At 64.0% G+C, this 22,004-nt stretch overlaps 2 protein-coding genes across 7 annotated transcripts; both read right to left on the bottom strand.

Moving 5' to 3' along the window:
• Positions 1-214: 214 nt before the first annotated feature.
• On the bottom strand, positions 215-15,566 carry CROCC (ciliary rootlet coiled-coil, rootletin). 6 transcript variants are annotated; one of them, XM_072027042.1, is made up of 35 exons: positions 15,419-15,561; positions 14,554-14,705; positions 13,658-13,843; positions 13,484-13,567; positions 13,313-13,422; positions 13,065-13,230; positions 12,374-12,480; positions 12,073-12,279; positions 11,886-11,982; positions 11,447-11,542; positions 11,204-11,338; positions 10,631-10,809; positions 10,376-10,537; positions 10,030-10,174; positions 9,007-9,372; positions 8,195-8,388; positions 7,984-8,111; positions 7,596-7,708; positions 7,208-7,330; positions 6,982-7,116; positions 6,495-6,626; positions 6,176-6,414; positions 5,333-5,492; positions 5,039-5,206; positions 4,299-4,635; positions 4,071-4,198; positions 3,886-3,997; positions 3,287-3,450; positions 2,568-2,783; positions 2,276-2,476; positions 2,055-2,204; positions 1,749-1,940; positions 1,307-1,438; positions 935-1,039; positions 215-859 (listed from the first exon to the last, which is right to left on the bottom strand). In XM_072027042.1, the coding sequence occupies exons 1-35, from the start codon at positions 15,429-15,431 to the stop codon at positions 800-802; spliced, it is 5,394 nt and encodes a 1,797-aa protein (XP_071883143.1). In that variant the 5' UTR covers positions 15,432-15,561; the 3' UTR covers positions 215-799. The 6 variants fall into 6 exon arrangements, with proteins under 6 accessions (XP_071883143.1, XP_071883144.1, XP_071883142.1 ...); XM_072027043.1 differs by having other exon boundaries at positions 1,316-1,438; positions 3,877-3,997; XM_072027041.1 differs by having other exon boundaries at positions 3,877-3,997; positions 15,419-15,560.
• An 813-nt stretch (positions 15,567-16,379) lies between these two features.
• Positions 16,380-21,296, bottom strand: NECAP2 (NECAP endocytosis associated 2). The gene is made up of 8 exons (XM_027443070.3): positions 21,139-21,296; positions 20,958-21,058; positions 20,694-20,798; positions 20,097-20,178; positions 19,545-19,653; positions 18,525-18,708; positions 17,931-18,015; positions 16,380-17,620 (listed from the first exon to the last, which is right to left on the bottom strand). Exons 1-8 carry the CDS (start codon positions 21,285-21,287, stop codon positions 17,572-17,574), a joined length of 864 nt encoding a protein of 287 aa, XP_027298871.3. The 5' UTR covers positions 21,288-21,296; the 3' UTR covers positions 16,380-17,571.
• Between the last annotated feature and the right edge of the window lie 708 nt (positions 21,297-22,004).

A 22,004-nucleotide genomic window follows, 5' to 3' on the forward strand; every position in this document is an offset into this window, starting at 1 on the left:
CATGGGCAGGAGCCCCAGGTTTTATCCCCGATACAATTCCCAGTGCCCCAAACAAGGAGCAGAGCCCCAAAATGGGGTGCTGAGACTCTCCCCTTTAGCCCTTGTGCAAAGCGCTGCAACTCACCCCCAAGGAGGTATAAATAATAATAATAATTTGTTACGCGTCCTGAACCTCCACCAAAAGGCTGCCATTCCGAAATAATTCACCACAGGCTGCCCGTTTGGGTTTCTGCACGTTTAATAGAGGGTTAGAGGGGATGGACAAGGGTTGGGGCCGCACTCACGCCTGCTGCTGGCTCAAGCTCCAAATTCAGACCCCAGTAGCACCAATAAAAAAAAATATCTCCAAAAATAGTGGTAGAAAAAAAATAACAATCCCCGTCCTGCATGACTTGTGCAAAAAAACCTGGCACAAACTAGTTTTTGTTAAAAAAAGAGGTGTTAGGAAAAGTTAGGAGCCGTTGAGCATCCCACCACGGGGGCAGCACTGGAAGCTGATCGCTCGGGTACCGCGGCGCTCCTGCTGCTCCCGTTGTGTGCAGGTGGCACCCAGGACTACAAAAAGTCCTAATTCCAATCCCTGGTTATAAAAAAAACTGCAGTAGAAAAAACAGGGGGAAAACCCTCCCTGTATCAAAAATACGCTAGTGTTGTCTCAGCGGTAACACGATGCTTTTTTTTTTGGAGAAGAGTGGGATTTGGGAACGTCGAGAAAAAAAAATCCACAGGTGTTTGCTGAGCCCAGCGGGGCCCTCACCCGTGAGCTGAGTTGCACCGGTCTCTGCTCACCCCGACGGCCCTAAATGCTGCTGGGGTGGCGGCGGGGCTCCTGCGCTGCCTGCTCCTGCTGCAGCGCGACCTGCACGGGGGGGTGAGTTTGGGGGTGCCTGGGTGGGCTGCAGGGGGGGGGACACGGCCCCGGCACCCCCCTCACCTGCTGCTCCAGGGGGTGGTGGCCACGGTCACGGGCATCCAGCGCCCGCTGCTGCTGCTGCTGCTGCGCTGCCCCGGGGCTCTGCTCCAGCACCGACACCCGCGCCTGGGTGAGTCGCAAGGGGGTCACCCCAAAACTGGGCGCTGGGTGGCCCTAAGGTGGGGAGGAGCCCGAAAGAGCCCGGCAGCACCCCACTGTGAGCACCAGCACCTCCCCGAGCTGCAGCAAGCCCCAAAAGCAGCCCAGCACCATCCCCCTGCAAAACGAGGGCGCACCAAGCAGGCAAGCAGCACCCCAGGGTGCCCCTGCCTGCACCCAAAGCGCAGCCAAAGGCTTTGCACGAGGCCACGTCCCCTGCCCGGGGGCACCCACCCGCAGCACCTGGATGTGCTTCTGCGCCTCCGCCAGCTCCTGCTCGGCCGTGCCCAGCGAGCGGTGCAGGCGGCCCTTCTGCACCGCCAGCCGCAGCGAGTCCTCCTGCGTCTTCAGCTTCTCCCGCGCCAGCTGCGTGCACAAGGAGCGGGCACAACCCGTTGTTTTGTCACACGCCTCGCTCCGGTGCACAAAACGCACGCGTGCAGGCGCACACCCCCCCTGCGCAGCCGTGCCCCCGTTGCACGAAGCGCATTTTGCGCTCGGGAAATGATTTTGCTCTATTAGGACTTTTTTTATAGCCATGCCCAATCTGCTTCTGGGCGAACCAAGCCTGGGTACCCAGCCATTGAGGGGCCGTGTTTGTGTCCCCAGAGGTGCACGGGCGTGGGGGCAACCCTGAGAGCACCCAAGGGTGCCAAGAGGGGCGGCGGGCGCTCACCTTCTCCAGGGTCTTCTTCAGGGCACTGTTGTCCTTCTCGAGGCGCAGGGAGGAGCGCTCAGCCTCGCGCCGCTCGGCCTCCAGCTGGCTCAGGGAGCTCTGCAGGCTGCCCACACGCTCCTGCAGCCCCCGCTTCTCCGCCCGCAGCCCCCGCAGCGCCGCCGCCTCCTTCTCCTCCTGCTGCAACAGCATCTGCAACAGGGGGGCAGGATCGGACACCCTGCAGCTCCCATATGGCTGTATGGGGTGGGCAGAAGGGCACAGAGCACACCCCGGGGGTAAGGCCAGCAGTCTGGGGGCTCCCACCTCCTGCAGCCGCCGGACCTGCGCCTCCAGCTCCTCCTTGCGCAGCTCCAGCGCCGCCCGCTCTCCCCGCAGCACCCGCAGCTGCTCCCGCAGCGCGCTCTTCTCCTCCCGAGCCTCCGAAAGCGCCCGCCGGGCTGCATCCAGCATCTCCTGCCACGGGGACACGCACGGTGACACGGAGCCCAGGGGGTCCCCGCGCACCCTGGGGTGCCCATGCCCACCTGCAGCATCCGCCGGTCGAGCTCGCCGGCGGTCAGGGCGCTTTGGAGCTGCTGCAGGCGCTGCGGGGCCGAGCTGCCGTCGGTCAGCGGCGAGCCCTGGGCACGGTCCTTCGAGCTGCTCTCAGCCTCGGCCACCAGCACCGTGCTCAGACGCTCCACCGAGAGCTGCAAGGTGCTGGCGCGCTGCTCGCTCTCCCCGAGCTGCACCCAGCGGGGTGGGAAACCGATAAAAACCGACGCAGCTCAGCGCAGGAGGCAATCAATGGGTGTGGGGATTGCAAGCCGGCCGTACCTGCCTCTGGAGCAGCTCAGCACGGTCCTGCAGCACCCGTGCCTCCGCCTGCTGCTCGCCCAGAGCCAGCCGTGCCCGCTGCAGCTCGTCCTCCAGCGCCTGCCGCTGCTGCTCCAGCCGGGCTCCGCGGCTCTCCGCAGCCTCCAGCCCCTCCTTGAGCCGCCGCTTGTCCTCCTCCAGCTTGGCCTCGCTGGCTTTCACCATGCTCATCTTCTCCTGGAAGGGATGGAGCAGCGTGTGTGCAAGCTTGCAAGCATTTTGTACGCAATCCTGCGAGCAGCGAGCATGCAAGCCTGAAGTGCAAGCAGCATTCATGCCATTTGTGTGCACGCTTGCAAGAGTCTTGAGCGCACTTTGCACGCTTGCAAGCAGCATGTGTGCAATCCGTGTGCGAGCTTGAAAGCAGTGTGCGTGCAGTTTGTTTGCAAGCAGCTTGTGTCCATCTGACATGCAATTTGCATGCAAACTTGCAAGCAGTTTGCGTGCAGCTTGCATACAAGCTCGCGTGCGAGCTTCCAAGCAGCTTGCGGGCAGCTTGCATACAAGCTTGTGTGCGAGCTTCCAAGCAGCTCACGCTCAGTTTGTGTGCCAGCGCCTTGCATGGAAGCTGGTGCGCAAGCTGGCAAGCAGCATGCCTGGAGGTTGTGTGCATCTTGCATGCCAGGCTGCATGCAGCTGGGGGGGGTGGGAGAGGTGGGGGTTTTGACCCAGGTGCCCACCTGGGCGGAGCGGCGCTCGCCCTCGGCGGCGTGCAAGCTGCGCTCCAGCGCCGACACCTTCTCGAGCAGCGCCCGGCGCTCGCGCTCGCCCCGCCGCAGCGTCTCCTCCTGCAGCAGCAGAGCAGCCTGCGCGCTGCCCAGCTTGCCGTCGGCGCCCCGCCGCCCTGCCGCAGCCACACCGAGGGTTGCAAACCTCAGATGGGGCTTGTGGGGCGCGCACGAGTGGGGTCGGACAGGTTTACCGGGGTTTGTGCGGGATGCGTGGGGGTTTCACCGGTTCTACTGGGGTGCACGGGGGGGGGGTTCCAATTTTACTGGGCTTTACGGGGACTCTATCCTTTATTTTGTTATGTTTTTTTAGTAGTTCTGCTAGTATTTTGGGATGTGTATGGGAAAACCCACAAAGCATGCAGCATTTGAGTGCAGCATCACCACCCCCGCCCCATTTTCCCCCAAAGCACCCACTGGCCACGATGCCCCGCCGCGTGCCCAAATCCCAAGCAGCCACACGTCGCAGGGAGATGAAACCTGCTTGCAGCACCCAAAACCGAGTAATCTGGGGGAATCCACCCCAAAACCACCCCCATCACCTTCCTCACTCTCAGCCACCAGCTTCTGCAGCTGCAGTGCCCGGGCACCGGCTCCGTCCCGCTCCGCCTCCGCCTCTGCCAGCCGCTGTCCCAGGCTGCAGACCTGCACCCGCAGCTCCTCCTGGGGTGAGAAAACGGGGCGAGAAAGGAGCTTTTTGGGGACACGCAGGGCAGGGGCAGGAGGAAGGCCGTACCCGCTCCCGCTGGGCGTCCTGCAGCTCACGCAGGAAATCCCGCAGCGCTGCCCGCACCACCTCGGGCTCGGTGGCCGCATCGGGGTCCGGGGACGAGCCAGGGGTCCCCGTCCCCTCCGTGGCACCGCCTGGAAGGAGATGGACAGAGTGGCACGGGGGGGGACACGCCGCCAGATGGGGCCTTAAAGCAAGGTTTAGGGTGCAAGGGCAGCCCCGGGGTGCTCTCACCCTTGCCCAGGGAAGCAGCACGGGCCCGGCCGATGCCCATGGTGCGGCGCAGGGCGGACTGGAGGCTGCCCAGGCGCGTCTCGGCAGCCCGGCGCTGCTCCTCGCCGCGGGCCAGCTCAGCCTCAAGCCCCTGCGCCCGGCCCTCAGCCGCGCTCAGGCGCAGGCTCAGCTCGGCCGCTTCGCTCCGCGCCGCCTCCATCTTCAGCTGCAGGTTGCGGGCATCGGCCAGCAGCTTCTTCTCGTGGCCGCGAGCCTCCTCCAGGCTGCGGGACAGATCCTTCTCCCGCTGCTGGAACTCGCCCTCCGCCTCCGACAGCCTCTGCTGCAGGTGCTGGAGCTGGGGGAAGGAGGCGAGGGGTAGGGCTGGGGTGCGGGGCGGGGAGAAACGGGGTGCTGGGGGCGTGGGGAGGGAATGGGGAATGCCCAGGGTGCAGGGGACAGAGCAAAAGGGTGGTGGAGATGCAAGGGAGGGAGCGATGGGGGTGCCCTGGGTTGTAGGGGATGGAGCAACAGGGAGACGCCCAGGGATGCAGGTGGCACATGATGCGGGGTGATTGGGATGCAGGGGATGGAGCAAGGAGGGGGGGGGACCCCCAGGGACAGAGCAGCAGGGCAATGGGGACATCAGGGGCTGAGAGGGGATGATGGGGGCACACACGGCACCAAGCGACGGAGCAGCAGGGGCACCCACGGGGACACGGGGTGGGCGTGGGGGCGATGGGGACACTTGGGGACCCCACCTCCTTCCTGGTGGCCTCCATGCCAGCCTCGCTCTCCACCACCTTCCTCCTGAGGCCGAAGGCTTCCCGGCGGCTCTCCTCTTCCCGCTGCTCCTCCAGGGCCACGCGTGCCTGCAGCTCCTCCAGCTCCCTGCTCTTCTTGCTGTTCTCACTGTCCAGCGCCTTCACCTGCCCAAGAAAACGACGCAGGGCTTGGGGAGGCGGCTCCAGACAGACAGATGGACACCCAGACACCCACCCACACCCAGCACTATCCCAGCCGGGGCGGGGGTCCCCCCGCCGCCCCCTCCTCACCTGCCGGCGCAGCTCCTGCAGCTCGCGGCGCGCCTCGAGGCGGTCGTGCTCCAGCTGCCGCAGGGCCCCCCGCAGCCTCTCCGTCTCCCTGGCCGCCGCCGCCTGCCCGCCCGCCAGCAGCGCCAGCCGCTGCTCCTTCTCCTCGCTGGCCCGCTTCAGGCTGCCAAAAAAGGGGGAGAGGGGCTGGCGGAGGAGGGGGCTGGTGCCCGTCCTCCCCGTCCCCCCGCCAAGGCATCGCCTCGGCCACAAATGTTTGTGCTGACCCGCCGAGGCGTTGCTGCATCCCGCACATTTCCCCGTTTGAGCAGCCCCTGTCCCAGGCATCCTGCCCTGGGGGGGTCCTCCCATCCTCGTCATCGCTCCGACCCCAAGTGTCACCCCACAAAGCGTCTCGCCACCCCAAGCATCTCCCAAACTGGGCGTTCCCCTGCCCCGAGCGGTGTCCCCCATCCTGAGCATCGCCCTGACCCCAAGCATCATCCCGACCCCAAGCAGCACTCCGAGGCACCTCACCACCCCAAGCACCTCCCAAATGGGGAATTCTCCTGTCCCAGGAACCCTCCCCAGCCTGAGCATTGCCCTCCAAGGCCCTGCACCATCTCCACCATCTCCCAGCTCGGCCACCCCCTTGTCCCAGGCATCCTGCTCAGCTCAACCCCCCCACCCCGAGCACCCCCCCAGTCCCGAGCATCCCCCTCCGATGCCTTGCACCACCCAAACTGAGCATCCCCCGACCCCAAGCATCGCCCTGCAGGACACCTCCCCCTCCCGCGCCTCTCCCACCCCGAGCATCCCACTCCGGGGAACCCCCAGCACCCCCATGACCCCGAGCACCCCTCGCACCTGATGCGCTCGCCCTCGGTGCGCCGCAGGGCCGCCCGCAGCTCCTCGTTGGAGCGCCTCAGGGCTTCCTTCTCCCTGGCCTCGTCGCCCAGCGCCCTGCGCGCCTCCTGCGCCTGCCTGCGCTGCGCCTCGCGGCCCTCGCGGCTCTCCTGTGCCGCCCGCTGCGCCTCCAGCAGCGCCTGCTGCCCTGCTGCCCGCGCCTCCGCCACCAGCTGCAGCTGCGCCCGCACCTCCTCCGCCTGCAGCCGGGGGTTCAAGGGGTGGAGGAGGATTTTTTTGGGGGGCAGGATGGAAGGGATAGGGGCAGAGGGGGTCTCACCTCCCGCAGGGCGCCGTCGCGCTGCTTGGCCACCGCCACCACCTGCTCGCGGAGAGCTTTGGCCTCCCGCTCATGGGCCTCCGCCGCGGCCTCCGCCTGTGCCCGCAGGGTGTGCAGCTCCGCAGCCAGGCTCTGCGGGAGGGGGCACAAATATCTGAACCCCCCCCGAGCCTCCCTGCCCCGGCTGGGCACCGGGGAGCTTGCAATGGGGAGGGGGCAGCTGGAAACTGGGGGGCTCGAGTTGGGATTGGGGTGGGTGGCTGGGGGGGGGGTGTGAGCGAGAAGGGTCTCAGGGGGTTGCAAGGATGGGGAGATGGGGGGGGGATTGCAAATCGTGGGGGCTTGGGGAGCTCACAGCAGGGCAGGAGGTGAGGGCTGGGCAATGGGGGGACACCCAGACGTGGGGCATTGCAACCCCAGAGCACGGGGTTTGCAGTGGGGGAGCCTGTGCCATGCCCGGGGGGGTCCCAGCCCCCCCCTCACCCACCTGCTGCTGCTCGTGGCGCCCGGTGGCCTCGTGCCGCTGCCGCTCCAGCTCGGCCGTGGCCTCGGCCAGGCTCTGCTGCAGCCCCGCCAGCGTCCCCGCCAGCGCCGCCTTCTCCTCCTCCTGCAGCGCCAGCGCCTGCACGGGGACACGCTCAGACGGGGCTGGGGGACACCGGGGACATGGGGGACACTGGGGACACGGGGCGGGGGGAGGCCCCGACACCCACCTGCTGCTTCTCGCTCTCGGCACGCAGCAGCCCCTCGTCGTGCTGCGTCCGCGCCGCCGCCAGCTCGGCCGCCAGCTCCTCCTGCTCCCGCACCAAGCGGCCCCGCTCCGCATCCAGCTCCCGCTGCGCCCCAAAAGCGGCACCGGTCCCCCAAAATCAGCACCGAGCCAAAATCGGCATCAGCCCGAAATTTGGCAAACTCTCGCTCCTCCCCCCAAAACGGCATCGCCTCGGAAATATTGTTCCAAATTCTGTATCGCCCTCCAAAATCTGCACTGCTCTCCAAATTCAGTATCGCCCTACCCCAAATCTGTATCACCACCCCCAAAATCAGCATGGCCCCCCCCTCCCACAAATCAGCATCTCCCTGGAGCCCACCGGTGCCCACCTTCTCTCCCCGAAGCCGCTCGAGCTCGTCCTCGCGTGCCACCTGGGTCCCGCGCAGGTTCACCGCCTCCTGCTCCGCCACTGCCAGCCGCTGCCGCACGGTGCCCAGCTCCTCTGCCGGGGCCAAAATTGGGCGGGTGGGTGGTGGGAACGAGGGCTCCAAACCCCCAAAACTGATCTAAGTGATGCGACTGAGGATGCCGCCCCAAAACTGGGCAGAAAAGTTACGTGATTAAGGATCAATCCCCAAAATTGAGCAGGTAAGTGATGTGACCAAGGATGTTGGTCCCCAAAATTGAGCTAAGTGATGTGCCCAAGGCTGCCGCCCCAAAACCAAGCCGGGAAGCGCCGTGACCAAGGCTGGATGGGATGACGAGCGCCCCACTCACCCTGCAGCCCCTCCTTGGCCACGCGCAGTGCCCGTCCCTCAGCCTCCAGCTGCTGGCCGCGTGCGCGGAGCTGCCCGAGCTCCTCCTGTGCCTCGAAGAGGCCGGTCTCCAGCGCCGCCTTCTCCGCCCTGCCACCCCGGGACGACACACGCTGCCGAAATTCGGCCGGGTGGTGGGCAGCGGGCAGCGGGTCGGGGCAGGGGGCACCCACCTGAGGCCGTCCGCCTCCTGGCTGCAGGCGCGGGCGTCGCGCTGGGCGGCGGCGAGCTGCACGGCCACGCTGGCCGCCTCCTTGGCCAGCCCCTCGCGCTCCTGCGTGGCGCGCTCCAGCGCCGTGCTCAGCCGCTCCTGCTCGCCCCGGGCCTGTGCCAGCGCCTCCCCCGCCGCGCTCTGCTCCTCCAGCGCCTGCGGCCGCAGCACCACGGGCACCCCTCGCCTCCGCCCGTGGCCACCGCGCGCCCTCCCGGTCCCCCTTGCTCCCCGGGAGCCTTTCCCCGTCCTCCGAGTGACCCGCTGCGCCCGCCCCGTTGCCCCACGCACCCTCCTGGCTGAGCTGAGCATCCTCCCAGTTGCCTCCAGCATCCAGCCCCTCCCTCCCAGTTACCCCCTGCATCCCCCCAGTTCCCCCAGCACTCTCACAATTGCCCCACGCACCTTCCCCATCCCTCCCAGTTGCCCCCTGCATCCTCCCAATTACCCCATGCACCCTCCCAGCACCCTCCCAATTGCCCCGAGCACCTTCCCCACCCATCCCAGTGACCCCCCTGCATCCTCTCCATCACTCCCAATTGCCCTTTGCACCCTCCCAGTTTCCTCCCACGCTCTCCCAGTTCCCCCAGCACCCTCCCATTTGCTTTCTGCATCCTCCCCACCTCCCCAAATTGCCCCACGCACACTCCCCATCCCTCCCAATTGCACCCTGCACCCTCCCAGTTCCCCCAGCACCCTCCCAATTACCCCCAGCTCCCTCCCCACCTCCCCCAATCGCCCCCAGCACCTCCCCAACCCCTCCCAGCCCCGCACCTGCCCCAGCCGCTCCCGCAGCTGCTGCTGCTGCCCGCGCAGTGCCCGCAGCTCTGCCCGCAGCCCCTCGCAGCCCCTCTCCGCCGCCCTGCGCGCCCGCTCCAGGCCCAGCCTCTCGGCCTCCACGTCCCTCCGGCCTCGCTCCAGCTGCCCCAGCCGTGCCCGCAGCCCCTCCAGCGCCCGCGTCGCCTCCCCGGCCGCCTCCCGCTCTTCCTCCAGCCCCGCCAGGGTCCGGCTCAGCTCTCGTTTATCCCGGGCCAGGCTGGCCGACAGCTCGCTGCCCCGTGCCAGGGCTTCCCGCAGCTGGGCTGCCTCCGCCCGCGCCTCCTGCAGCGCTGCCTCCAGCTCCGCGCTGCTGCCCTGAGCCTGGGACCGAGAACAGGGGTGGCTCCAGGGAGGATGCACAGCAGGGTTTGGGGATGGGGGTGCCCCCAGGGACCACGTCAGGGGGCTGGGGATGTGGCCCAAGGGAAAGCACCCATGGGGTTTGTGGATTCACAGAAGGATTTGGGGACCTGGATGTCCCCATGGAGGACACGCAGGGATCTGGGGATGTGCATAGCACCAGGGAGGACGCACATGAGGTTTGGGGATGCACAGAGGGGCTGGGGGTATGTGCATGGTTCCAGGAGGGATGCAGAGGGGCTGGGGGTGTGGGTGTCCCTAGGGAGGGTGCACATGAGGTTCTGGGGACGTAGGTGGCCCCAGCAGCATGTAGGGGGGATGGGGACGCAGATGTCCCAAGGATGCAGGGGGATGTGGGGCTGTGGCTAACCCCACAGGGCATGCAGGGGGATCGAGGGTGCAGATGGCCCCCAGGGAGGACGTGTGTGGGGTTTGGGGACCTGGATGGGGTTTGGGGACCTGGATGTCCCAAGGGAGGACGCAGGGGAGCTCGGGGTCACGGCTGCCCCCAGGGACACACATGTGCCATTTGGGGATTCAGATGTCTCCGGGGGCGATGCACACAGGGTCTGGGGACACAAACGTCCCCGGGGAGGACGCGGGGGCTCTGCCACCCACCTGTGCCAGCGCCTCGTCCAGCGCCGCCCGCTCGCCCCGCGCCACCTCGGCCTCCAGCTGCGCCCGGCTCAGCGCCTCCCGCGCCTGCAGCAGCTCCTGCTGCGCCGCCGCCCGCTGCCCCTCCAGCTGCTCCAGCTGCTGCTGGCTGCGGGCACCCACGGGGGGACACAAATTGGGGGGGGCACCCACTGGGGGGAGAGCACCAACTGGGGGGGGCAGCACCCGTTGGATGGGGAGGACCCATGGGGGTATCACCCACGGAGGGGGGGGGCAGCACCCACGGGAGGGGTGAGGCACTATTCTGCAGCCCCATGGGGGGGTGTTTCAGCACCGGGGGGGTCCCCACCTGTGCTCCAGCTGCTGGCGCGCAGCCTCGGCGGCACGGGCGGCCTCGTCCCGCTGCTCCTCCAGCCCCCGGCCGCGGCGCTGCAGCTCGGCCTCGCTGCGCTGCAGGACCCCCGCCCGCGCCTGCTCCGCCGCCAGCGCCTGCTCCACGCGGCCCCGCTCGCTGCCGGACAGACAGACACGCCGTGGGGACAGGCAGGTGGAGGGTGTGCAGGGACAGAGGCCACGGATGGACAGACGGACAGGCAGGGGGTACCTGCGCAGGAGCTCGATGTCGGCGCGCAGGCGGGCGGCCTCGCGCACGGCCTCGTCCTGCGCCCGCCGGCAGCCCCCAGCCTCGGCGCTGAGCTGCTCCAGCCGCTGCTCCAGGGCCGCCCGCCGGCTCTCGCTGTCCCCCAGCTCCCGCCGCAGGCTCCCCGACACCTCCCGGGCCTCCTGGGGGAGCAACGGGGTCAGCGGTTGTCCTCTGTCCTCCCAGCCTTCTGTCCCTTCTCCTCCATCCTTCCTCTGTGCATCCAGCCGCCCGCCCTCCCATCCGCCTGACCCCGTGTCCATCCATCTATCTGTCCTCCCATCTGTCTGTCCATCCAGCCATCCTCCTCCATCCATCCTCCAGGCATCCATCCAGCCCCTGTCCATCCATCCCCCTTTCCACTGTCCTCCATCCATCCATCCATCCATCCGTCCGTCCGTCCGTCCGTCCGTCTCCATGCCCTGCCCCTCCATCCATCCATCCCCAATTCTCCTCCACCCATCCTCCGTGCATCCATCCACCCATCCGTCTTCCCCCACACCCATCTTCCTCCTCCTCCTCCTCCTCCTCGCTCACCTGCAGCTGGAAGTGCCGGCGCCGCAGGGCTCCGTGCACAGCCCCCAGCGTGGCCGCAGCTGCAGCAGGCGAGAGGCTGCGGCAGGGGAGCCTCGGAGCCTCCGTCGGGGACCCAGGGTCATCCGCCAGCACCGCCTGCGAGGGATGGAGACAGCGCTCTGCTGTGGCACCACCACGGGAGGGGAAACTGAGGCACGGAGAGGGTGGCAGCAGTGGGGGGGTGCAGGGGAGGGCTGGGGGCACCTGGGTGACGTCCTGCAGCGTCTGGTGGAGCAGCTCCACCTCCGCGCGCAGCGCCTGCACCTCTTCTGCCGATGGCTCCTGAGCACGAGAGGCCTCCTGTGAAACACCACATGGCTGGCGTGCAACGTGCACCACGCCCTGGGTGTACAAAGCGCCCGGCGTGCATCGTGCCTTGCACCCCCAGCACACATCACGCCTCGCACCCTGGTGTTGCACACCGCGTCCTGGCTGGGCGCTGCGCCCTGCACCCCCACGCGCATCCTGGTTTCCTACATGCCCTGCCCCAGCGTGCACGGGGTGCTGGTGTGCACGGTGCGCAGCACAAAGCTTCCACCGTGCCCCGGTGGGTGTGCGCTGGGGGTCACGTCTGAGCACGCGCTGCACCCCAGCCGGGCGCACACGCATCCCCACGCACCAGAAACGCCTCCCCAGCACTCACCATCTTCTGCAGCTGCAGCGTCAGCGCCGCCACCGCCCGCTCCTTCTCCCCACCTTCCTCCCGCAGCCGCTCCAGGGCCGCCGTCAGCTCCGCCAGCCTGGCCGAGGCGATGCCCAGCACCCGTCGGTGGGTGCTCAGCTCCTCCCGGGCACCCCCCACACCCGGTGACCCCCCACGGGACCCCCACCTGTCCCCGAGCGCGGTTTTCTCCAGCTCGGCGTCGCGCGCCCTGGCCGCCAGCTGCTCCTCCAGCTGCGCCAGCTGCTGCGCCTGCTGCTCCCGCACGGCCCCTGCCCGGCCCTCGGCCAGCCGCAGGTGGGCTCCCAGCTGCACGCAGGCGGCGTGGGCGGCACGGCCGGCACGGGACACCTCCTGGCTCAGCTCCACCAGGTCCCTGCGCCAGGGGGTGGATGGGGATGAGAGGGGCTCCCCACCACGATGTCCCCATCTCTCCCCCTCCGTATCCACAGCTCCTGCAGCCCCCGGACCTCTCGGTGGCGGCTCGCAGCTGGCCGAAGTGCCGGCGGAAAGCCACCGCCTGCCTCCAGAGGGTCAGCAGGCGGCCGTGCTCGTTGCTGAAGTAGGCGTTGAAGGACTGCGTGGGGATGGAGAGGTGGCAGGGTCGGGTCGGGGCAGGAGAAAAGCAGCAGGGTGCCCTCCGTGCTGCACCCCTCTGCCCCACAGCCCCCATCCCTCTGAAGGCAGCCGGGTGGCACCCACACATCCCTCAGCCCCCTCCCTGCGCCGTGCCCTGAAGCCCCCAGACCCGCTCCCAGCACCGTGCCCCGCTCCGTGCGGCCTCCCTCTGCTTTGCATCCCGCACCCCACAGCCCCTCTGCATCCTGCCCCGCATCCCCTCCCCGTGCCACACACCCTGCAGCCCCAAATTCTTCTCCACGCAGCATCACTCACGGTCCCACAGCCCTCCCCACACTGCATCTCTCTGCCCCACATCACTCTCACCCCCCAGCCCTCCCCACACAGCCCCCCCCGCTCTGCATCCCCTAATTCTTCCCCCTGAGGTCCCCCAGCCCCATATCTTGCAGCACCCCTGCCCCCCTCCACCTCGCATCGCCCTCAGCCCCATCCCTCCCTGTGCACCCCCCTTCTGCTTTGCATCTCTCTGTGCCGCATCCCCCAGGGCCCCAAATTCTCCCCCCGCAGCCCCACGTCCCCGACCTCCTCCTCGCGCCTCCACTCGGCCTCGCGCTGCTCCAGCTCGTCCCGCGCCCGCGTCCAGTCGGCCGTCAGCTTGCGGATGTCCTCGCTCAGCGCCGCGTTGGCCACGTTGGCTTGTTCCAGCTGCTCCCGCAGCATCGAGTTCACCTGCACCAGGCTGCTGCTCCTGGGGGGAGGGGGCGCAGGGCCAGGGGGTGATCCCGGGGGGGTCCCGCAGCACCCGGCACCCCGGGGACCCCCTCCGGCACCTCTGCTGCTCCTCCTCCAGCCGGATCAGCGCGTTCTCCAGCTCGTTGCTGCTCTCCTCCTCCAGCTGCGAGCCGCTGATGTCCAGCTGGCTCTGCGGGGACATCAGCCCCTTTGAGGTGCTGGTTGGGAAAAGGGGGGGGACACCGGGACCCCCCCATTCTGCTGCTCACCGTCAGCCTCTCCTGCTCCAGCTCCGTCGCCTTCTCCAGCAGCTGCTGCTCCACCTCGCCGCATTTCTTCTTGTACTGCAGCACCTGGATGGAGGGGACGGCGAAGGGGACAACCACCCTTTGGTGCTCGTCCCCCCACCCCAAAACGCCCCCGTTCCCCCGGCGGGGACCCACCTTGGCCTGCAGCTTCTGCACCAGCTGGGCCTGCCGCTGCTGGCCCTCCTGGTACGCCTGCAGCTTGCGCTTGTAGGCAGCCTGCTCCTCGTCCAGCAGCCGCCGCAGCTCGATGTTGTGCTGCGCCAGGCTCCGGCTCTCCGCCGCGTCCCGCTCGCCCGCTTCCAGCCGCAGGGACTGCTCCAGCTGCCGTGGGGTGCAGCACCCCCAGAGCCGCTCGTTTGTGGATGTTAAAACACAAAGCACCACCCCCAGGTCCCCCTCTGTGTGCCAGCACCCCGATCCGGCAAATTCGGCCTTGCTTTGGGGTTGTCCTGCAGCTGCAAACCCCGCACGGCAGAGACACACACACCCCACGCACCCCACACACCCCAATTTTGCAACAAGAATTTGCCTTTGAGAAACAGCCCAGCCTCAAGGACTGGGGGGGCCCAGCAGCTTGGCACCAGTTTTGCTGGTGAATAAAGCATCTTTCAGCACTCTGGCCACAAGGGGATGGAGGCAGCAATTTTCCCTTTGGGTATTTTGGGGCTGTTTGCTTGGGATTTTAATAACCAGGCACGCACGGAGGGGTTTGCACCCCAGCTTGGGCTGCCCCGGCCGAACTCAGCGTGCACCGGCCAAGTTTTGCATCTCCCCAGGCAACGCCTGCCTGGCCAAAAGCCTCGTTCTGCCCCTGTCACCACGGTGCAGAAAAGAAGGCAGGGGGGTGAGCACCACGGGGGTGGCACGGGGATGCTTTGTGCGTCCCACAGGACAAGCCCCAGCACGCCGGGCGCCGACATCTCCATCAGCGGCACGTTGTGGGCACCCCGGCACCGCTCGGAGATGCTGGGGAGATGCGTTTTGGGGCCAAAACGGGTGGATTTGTGGGGCCGGGCGGGCAGCCGACCTACCCGCTCGCTGATGGCGTTGTACTTGATGGCCAGCTCATCGCGCTCGGCGCGGCTCTGAGCCAGCAGGTCCTCGAGGCGCGACAGCTCCTGCTGCAGGATGCGGTTCTCCTCCTGGAGGGACAGCAGCGAGGACATGGCCCCGGGGACGGCCGCTGCGGGAGGGGACAAGGCTCAGGGGATGGATCCGGACGCAGGGGGGGTCCCTGCGCCTTGCCACCACGAGCTGCTTTGTTCCCTCACCCTCTTCTCCCCCCAGTTTTGTGACGGCAGATTTGCAGCAGTTTTGCCCATCGTATTTCCTGCGATGGCAGCCTTCACCACCGCAGGTTTTGCAACTGCAGATTTTTGCAAAACCCGCTGCAAATCTGCCGGTTGCAGCACCAAAACTGCTCGGCGGCTGCTCCCGCGAGAGGCGCAGCGAGTCCCCACCTCGATCGCAGCCTCCGACTTCGGCGTGCTCATGGGCTCCCCCCCTTTCCTCTGCTCTCAGCAGCCCCGTGCCCCCATCCCAGCCTGGTTTTTTGAGGCTTTGCTTCCGCTCCGCAAGCGGAAAGCGGATGCATGGCCAGGATTAGCCCGAAATCCTCGCCTTCCCCTCCCAGGCTGGGGCCCTCCTCTTCCTGGCCGTGTCCGCATGCCTCGGGGGTCCTAACGCCTCCGCCAAGCGCTGCTGCAGCCTTTGCTGAGAAACCACGGGATATTTGCAAAGCCAGAGTTTTGCAAATCAAAACAAGCAAGCGAGGCTTGTTGCTTGCAGAGCAGGAAGGGAGGAGAATTCTTTGGTAGGGCAAAAAAAAAAAACAAACAATACCAAAGAGCAGTGCCAAGCACCCCCCGTGCCCCGAAGTGGTGGAAATGCGCTTACTTTGCTCTGCCATCCCCCGATGCGGCTCCCCAAGCTTGGGATCTCCTGGTAGCCTTGGGGAGAGGAGCCCTTTCGTTAAGCCCTAATGAAGCCCGGCCTCGTTAAGCTCATTAAAGCCCAGGGGTTTGCTCTGGCAGGAAAAAGCTCCGGGTCGAGCGTGCCAGGTTGCTGCGGGAAGCCTTTTGCTCGGCGCTGCCGTGTCACCTCCTCGGGGACACAGCCCCCAACGCAGCTCCCCCACCGTGACTGCCCCCGGGGAGCTGCTGTCACCCCGGGGGGACCACGGGGCGCCACTTTCTGCCCCCAGCGAGCAAAGTGCCCGCAGGGTGTGCGCCCGGCAAGGAACCGCTCCGGTCAATCCATCAGAGCTCAAAATCCCCTGCGGCACCACCCCTGCTGGGGGCTGCAGGATGAGCATTGTGGCTGGAGGCATCCCCGCTGTGAAACCATCACTCCAGCCTCGGGTCCCACACGGGTTCACCCTCCAGGCATTTCCCAGCCTCTGTTTGCCCCCCCCCCGAGGAGGGAAAGTGCCCTTTCACCTCCCCGCAGCCCCTTCGAGCCACGGATTAACAGCAAAGGAGAGAGCACGCCAGGGCAAGCAGATGGGAATGAGGATTTACACGTCCTGCTGCCACAGCTTTCGTCTCAGGTCCTGATTCTTAAAACATCCGTGCAGGAGCTGCCCCGAGGCTCCCCGATGGGCTCCGGGGACACACGAGGCCTCATCTCCCCGCTTCTCCCCTTACCTGCTTTGCCCGCAGTCCCTCACGCCCTGCAAAGCCACTGCTAAGCAACACCCGTCTGTTGTGCCTCGCTGGCGAGTGCCCCACGCCGTTTCCTCGACACCAGGAAGGAGGGGACAGCACAAAACCATTCCCAAGCATCTCCTCCCCACCTCGGGAAGCCTCACGGCCACTCCGACCCACACGGGCAACTCCCTGGGTGTAAAAACGTCACATTTGGCATCCAGATGATTTTATTGTTCGCTTTCAAGTGTCACATTTCTCACCTGGTCCCGCGTGCCGCCAGGCAAAGTTAAGCTCTGAAATGCAAATGCTTACCCTCCAGTTGAAAATGGAAATAATAAAAAGTCTGAAACACTGAAAAAATAGAACTTCGTGCTGTGGAAGGCCTTCACCTTAATATAAATAGGTAAGAAAATATTTATTTTTTAAAGAGGAATCTCAAGCCCAGCTCTGTTAAAGAAACCAAGTCTGTCCTTCATTGCATAGATTTGATTAATAAAATGCCTGCAAAAAGTAAAAATATATCTTCAAAATAGAGGGGAAAAACCCTGATTGGAGCAAGAAAGAATTTCAGCATTGCGCTCGCCTTTCTCTCCAGGCAGCAGCCCTGCTCTCCCCCTCCAGGGAAGTGCTCAGAAACCATCAGGTGATGCTCAGCACCCCGCAGGACGCTCAGAGCAGGACGCTTGGCACAATGCAAAGGCACCTCCGGGAGCGGGAGATAAAGCAGGATTCTGCACGCAGGAAGCCTCCAGGAGGATGTGCCCTGCTGCTTGCCAGAGAGGAAAGATTTCACAAATACACGAGGAGAAAGCGGGGAAGTCTCTGAGGGGGCTGTGACGGAGGCAGCCCTATGCTGCACACCACAACCCGCCTCTATTGCATAGGCTTCTAGTAAAAAATTGCCCAAATCGGCCAGCAAAGGCACTGCAAACAAATCAGAGCCCTCCAGCAGAGCTCTGAGCACCTTCCCGCCCTCAGGCCGTTAAGGAGACGCAGGGCGATGAAGCTGCTGGCTTCCTGCAGCCGTGTTAGTGCAGTAAGAGGGGAAGGAAGGCACAGAAAAGACCACTGAAGCCTCACAGGTTCGCTGCGAGCCAGGCAGAAAATAAAAGAGCCCCCACGTTTGAGGGCACTGGCACAGAGTGTTTTAAGGCACGTGCTCGTTTGCTCTCCAGCTCCTACTTCTGCATTTTAACCCCAGCGCCGGGCTTGGGGGTCTCACTTCTTGCCTGGGGAAGACTAGGGGAGTACAATGCCACCAGAAACGAGGTGCGGGGTGCCCTGAAGCAGCATGCTAGCTCTGAGGGGAAGGGAGCACCTCCCTCCCCTGCTTTGGTCCCGTGGAATCTGTGTGATCCTCCCCCAGCACCCGCGCGGGGCAGAGCGGACGAGGGGGCTGGCTCAGAACTGCACCCAGCCGGCATTCGCCTGTGTCTGGTTAGACGCTGACCTGGAGGGAGAAGGAGAGGGAAAAAAGGCTGTCAGATACCCCATGGGGCTGCTTGAATGGCCGGGCACGCAGCACAGTGAGGAACGGGTCCTCCGGTGCCGCCCCATAACTGCTCAGCACCCCACAGCCCCCCCAGCACAGCGCAGCACGCCCCCAGCCTGTGATCATCCAAACCCTGCAGGGGTGGAGCAGTGCCCCCGCCCCGTTAGGTTATTCCAGCAGCACTAAAACCAGCAGGATTTGGCCCGGCCAGGTGTGCCCTAGTGCTGCAGGTACGGCCCACACAACCCACAAACCCCACACGACTCACCCTGAAGCTTTGGTGAAGTCGCCCCAGGCGTCGGTGGCAGGGGCAGCGGGAGCAGCAGCGGGCTGCGGCCAGGACAGGAGGGAGTCTGCCAGCAGCCAGGGAGGTCAGAGGGGCAGAAAGAAGGGAGAAAAAGAAAAATCTGTTGTTGCCGACTCTTATTTCTCAGCTCGAGGCTGCACCTTCACCTTCCCAGCACCAACGAGCACCCAGCTCTGTGCTGCGCACAGATGGTCAAAGACCAGGCAGGAGGGGTCAGGGTTTGTGCAGTGGGGTTCAGACCCCACCGTCTTTTCAGCTTTTAAATTGTGCAAGGCCTCTGCAAAGCGTCTGCTTCCCAAAACTCTCAAAGCAAAGAGCAGCTCTGAGCAGCTAGGGGACGTCAGAGAGCTGGATGCTGCCTTGGCTCTGGCCTGGCAGGCTGAGCAGCTTTGTGATCACCCCTTCTCCCCATCAAACCGGGCACTGACAGCATCTCCTCCTGCAGGAGGAGCTCTGCAGCAGCATCAGGGCGTGCTATTAAAATCTTTCCAAACAGATCTCGACGGATGAAACTCAGCTTAAAGAGCTTTGCAACCATTTCCAGGTGACACAGACCTGTGATGGGTGTGCCTGGAAGCTGGACAGGCGCAGAGAGCGAGGACGACGGCTGCTCTCCAGAAGGAAAAGCTGCAGAGGAAGATGATTTTCCTCCAGGAGGTGGCGGGAGCAAGCTCAGGCCCCCAGGACCTGCGGGACGTGGCCTGGTGTTCCCCGTTGCTCCTTCCTTTTTCTTCATATTCTGAAAGAGGACACGAGAGGGGAACTTAGGTGGTACCACATTTAAATCCAGAACTCGAGGGTGATTCCTCTTCTCCCTCCCAGCCAAGGCTTACAAGCAAGGGGGAAAAGACTGCTGTGCTTCGTTGTCCCACTGCTAGTGCAGCAACTGGGGTGAAACCAAGGATGTTTTTTTTTAATCTGTGAATCCCCACAGACGGTTCTGTGCCTGGGAGCTGTAACACACCCCTCTGCGCACCGCTGCGCACAGCGTGCCACCGCCAGCTCTCAGCGGGCTTCCTCCCACCAGGGGATTTCAGCACCAAGTCGCTGCTTCCTCTTGTGCCGCCCAACCGCAGCAGCAGGGAGAAGCAGGCTGCGAGGGCTGAGCGTGGCAGCAGACAGCTCGGCTCAAGCCTGCAGCCCCAAGAAGTAATAGTTCACACCTGACAAGAAACGGGGCTAGCAAGAGAGAGCAAGGGAACGTCCTTCACGCTTCCTCTTCCCGTTATGCTAGGAAGAAAGGAAGGGGTTTGGTGATGTTTCCCCTCCACGTTTCTAGGACGATCATCAAAACCACTGGGTGTGATTTTTGTATGTTATACTTCATATTTATCTGTCTTTGGAACAAAAGACAGATAAATATGAAATATGAAATAAATATGAAATCTTTCCAATCAAACTGCCCAAAGAGAGCTGAGGGCTGGTGAGGCAAACCAGCAGAGCCACGCAGGACTGCAGACACCCATCTGAAGCCTCCCTAAAACACCTCAGCTACAGGCCAGAAAGGTGAGATTCCCCCTGAGGAGCGTGCAAAGGACAATTTTGGGAGTGGATTTAACCAGAAAAAGCCCTCACCGCAATGTTCAGTTTGATGGTCTGCCCCTCCTTGAAGCTCAGGTCCAGTTTGGGTCCCTGGTCAGGGTTCTCGGCCTGCTTGGCCAGCTCGCTCTGCTGCTTCACCCACCTGCAGGAAGGAAAGAAAACAGAAAAGGACGGGTCAACAGCCTGCCTGCTGCTCTGCCAGGCAAACCCTGCCCAAATCCTGCCAGACAAATCTTCCCCTGCTCGGAGGGACTGGCAGCGAGCGAGCTGAGCTGCGTCCCAGTCCCTCGAGTGGCTGCATACTGGTGAAACAAAGGGAAAGAAAGGAATGGGGGAATTTACCCAGTCTTGAACTATTTGGGAGTCCACTAATACGGACTGGGGAATATCAGAGACAGAAAGCAGCCTGCATAAAGGCTGAGCAGAGAGAGAAGTTTCCACCTGTAAAGCTCTTGGCGCCGTGCTGCCTTGCTCGAGTGAACCTGAAGCAAGCAAAGCAGCTTCCTTGCCCCCAGCGCTTCTGGTGAACACCTGCAGCCACCGCGTGAAACCACCGAGAGGACAAAGGGAAAGGCCCAAACTCACTTGAAATGGTCCTGCAGAGCTACGTTGAAGTCAAAAGCATCCCCTCGGTCGACAAATCCGACTCCAATAAAAGCTCGGCGGCCTGGGGAACGAGAGGAAAGGCTGGAATCACACAACATGGCAGGAGCCAGGAGCCAGCCCCGCTTCACAACCCCCATGGTGACAGCAGGACAGGAGCTGGACGTCTTCCTTCCTTCTCCACAGAAAGGGAACTGCCACCAACTTCCCAGGAGGGGCAGCAATTTCATGCTGTCAGCAGGGCTTGTCACGCAAGGCAGGAAGAAAATCGTGCCTGTGCTTCCAGACAGCCAAGATGCATTTACACCATTACTCCAGCCTGCTGGCTGGATTTATGGACAGAGTAAATCCAGCTTTAAAATCAAGGTGAGCGAGTCAAGGCCGAGGCTGGGATCACAGCGACGATTGTGCGTGTGGATGCGGCCTCACACTGTGATTAAACCGGGTTTTGTTAAGAAGGATGGCGTGAGGAGGACTGAGGCGATGTGTCCCTGTGCACAGCCCTCAGAGGAACCCTTCCCACGGAGGACGGGCTCTGAAGGCGCTCAGGGATGACCCCCATGTCCCACAGCCCCGCACCGTTCTCGTCCTCGATGCGGATGACGAAATAGCGGCTGGAGTCCGTCACGCTCTCCACAGCGATGCCGGGGAACTGCTCCACGGGTGCCTGGGCAAAAAGCTCTCCTGCAAGCACAGAGGGGCGAGGGCTGAGGCGCTGAGGCGCGGCACCGGCCCCCCAGCACCACACCCCACCCCTGGGGATAAAATGAGGGATTTTGGAGCCATTTTGGAGCCCGGAGCCCTCAGCTCCCCCCCCCACCCCCAGCTCGGAGCCCCCCTGACCCGAGGCCCTGTCCTCCAGGCGGATGAAGGCGGTGCTGCCGCGGGCGGTGAGGCGCAGGCGGCCGCTCCATGCCGGGCGCTCCAGCTGCCACTCGGCGGCCCTGTGGGGACAAGGAGGGGGCTGAGGAGACGAAGTCCCCACAGGGGGGCCGGGGAGGGGACCCAGGGCACCCCCCCGCACCTGTAGCCGCGGTTGGAGGCCCGCGGGGGCAGGCGGTAGACGTGCACGGCCGGCTTCACGCACAGAACCGCCTCGTACGGCTCCCCCGATGCCGCCATCGCCGGGGGAGGGAGCGGGGGGGGCCCAAGGAACCGCCCCGGCACCGCCATCGGCAGCGGCACCTGGCGGGGGGAGGCCGCGGGCACCGGGGGAACGGGGAAGGGGGAGGTGGAGGTAAAGGAGTTAAGGGAAGAGGGAGAAGTAAAGGAAAAAGAGGGAAAAAGTGAAGTGAAAGAACCGTAAAATAAGGGGGAGAAAAAAAAATAAATAGAAAAAAAATTAGGGGGAGAAAAAAAATGAAAAAAAAAAAAATAAGGGGGAGAAAAAAAATGAAAAAAAAAAAAAGGGGGAGAAAAAAAATGAAAAAAAAAATAAGGGGGAGAAAAAAAATGAAAAAAAAATAAGGGGGAGAAAAAAAATGAAAAAAAAAATAAGGGGGAGAAAAAAAATGAAAAAAAAATAAGGGGGAGAAAAAAAAATGAAAAAAAAATAAGGGGGAGAAAAAAAAAGAAAAAAAAAATAAGGGGGAGAAAAAAAATAAGGCAGAGAAAAAAAATAAGGGAGAACATTGAAGACAATAAAAACTAAAGAAATAGGTAAAATAAAAATGAAATTAAAAAAAAATAAAGCGTTGTGCCCCAACTGTGTCTTCTCCCCAGCAGGCAGCCCAGCAGCCCCTGCCTCCCAACAGGGGACCCCAGCCCAAAACCCACCCCCTGCAGCAGGCTGCGGGCACCCCCCAAGCCCCGCTGTGCCCCCGGGGGGCCACCTGGATGGGCGCTGCCCCCCTTGGGTGCTGCCCACCCGGGGACAGGGGCTCCGGGAGC

This window comes from Anas platyrhynchos, chromosome 22 (genome assembly GCF_047663525.1).
Source record: "Anas platyrhynchos isolate ZD024472 breed Pekin duck chromosome 22, IASCAAS_PekinDuck_T2T, whole genome shotgun sequence".
Taxonomy (NCBI): domain Eukaryota; kingdom Metazoa; phylum Chordata; class Aves; order Anseriformes; family Anatidae; genus Anas; species Anas platyrhynchos.

What these genes read in the sequence shown, in the direction of transcription:
- NECAP2 (XM_027443070.3), bottom strand. Translation starts at nt 21,287, where the DNA reads ATGGCGGTGCCGGGGCGGTTCCTTGGGCCCCCCCCGCTCCCTCCCCCG. An exon ending in GCTCTGCAGGACCATTTCAA is followed by an intron (nt 19,654 to 20,096) that starts GTGAGTTTGGGC and finishes TCCTTCCTGCAG; the next exon opens with GTGGGTGAAGCAGCAGAGCG. An exon ending in TCCAGGCACACCCATCACAG is followed by an intron (nt 18,016 to 18,524) that starts GTCTGTGTCACC and finishes GGCTGCTGGCAG; the next exon opens with ACTCCCTCCTGTCCTGGCCG.
- CROCC (XM_072027041.1), bottom strand. An exon ending in TGCAGAAGCTGCAGGCCAAG is followed by an intron (nt 13,568 to 13,657) that starts GTGGGTCCCCGC and finishes CCCTCCATCCAG; the next exon opens with GTGCTGCAGTACAAGAAGAA. An exon ending in CAGGAGGCGGACGGCCTCAG is followed by an intron (nt 8,112 to 8,194) that starts GTGGGTGCCCCC and finishes CCGGGGTGGCAG; the next exon opens with GGCGGAGAAGGCGGCGCTGG.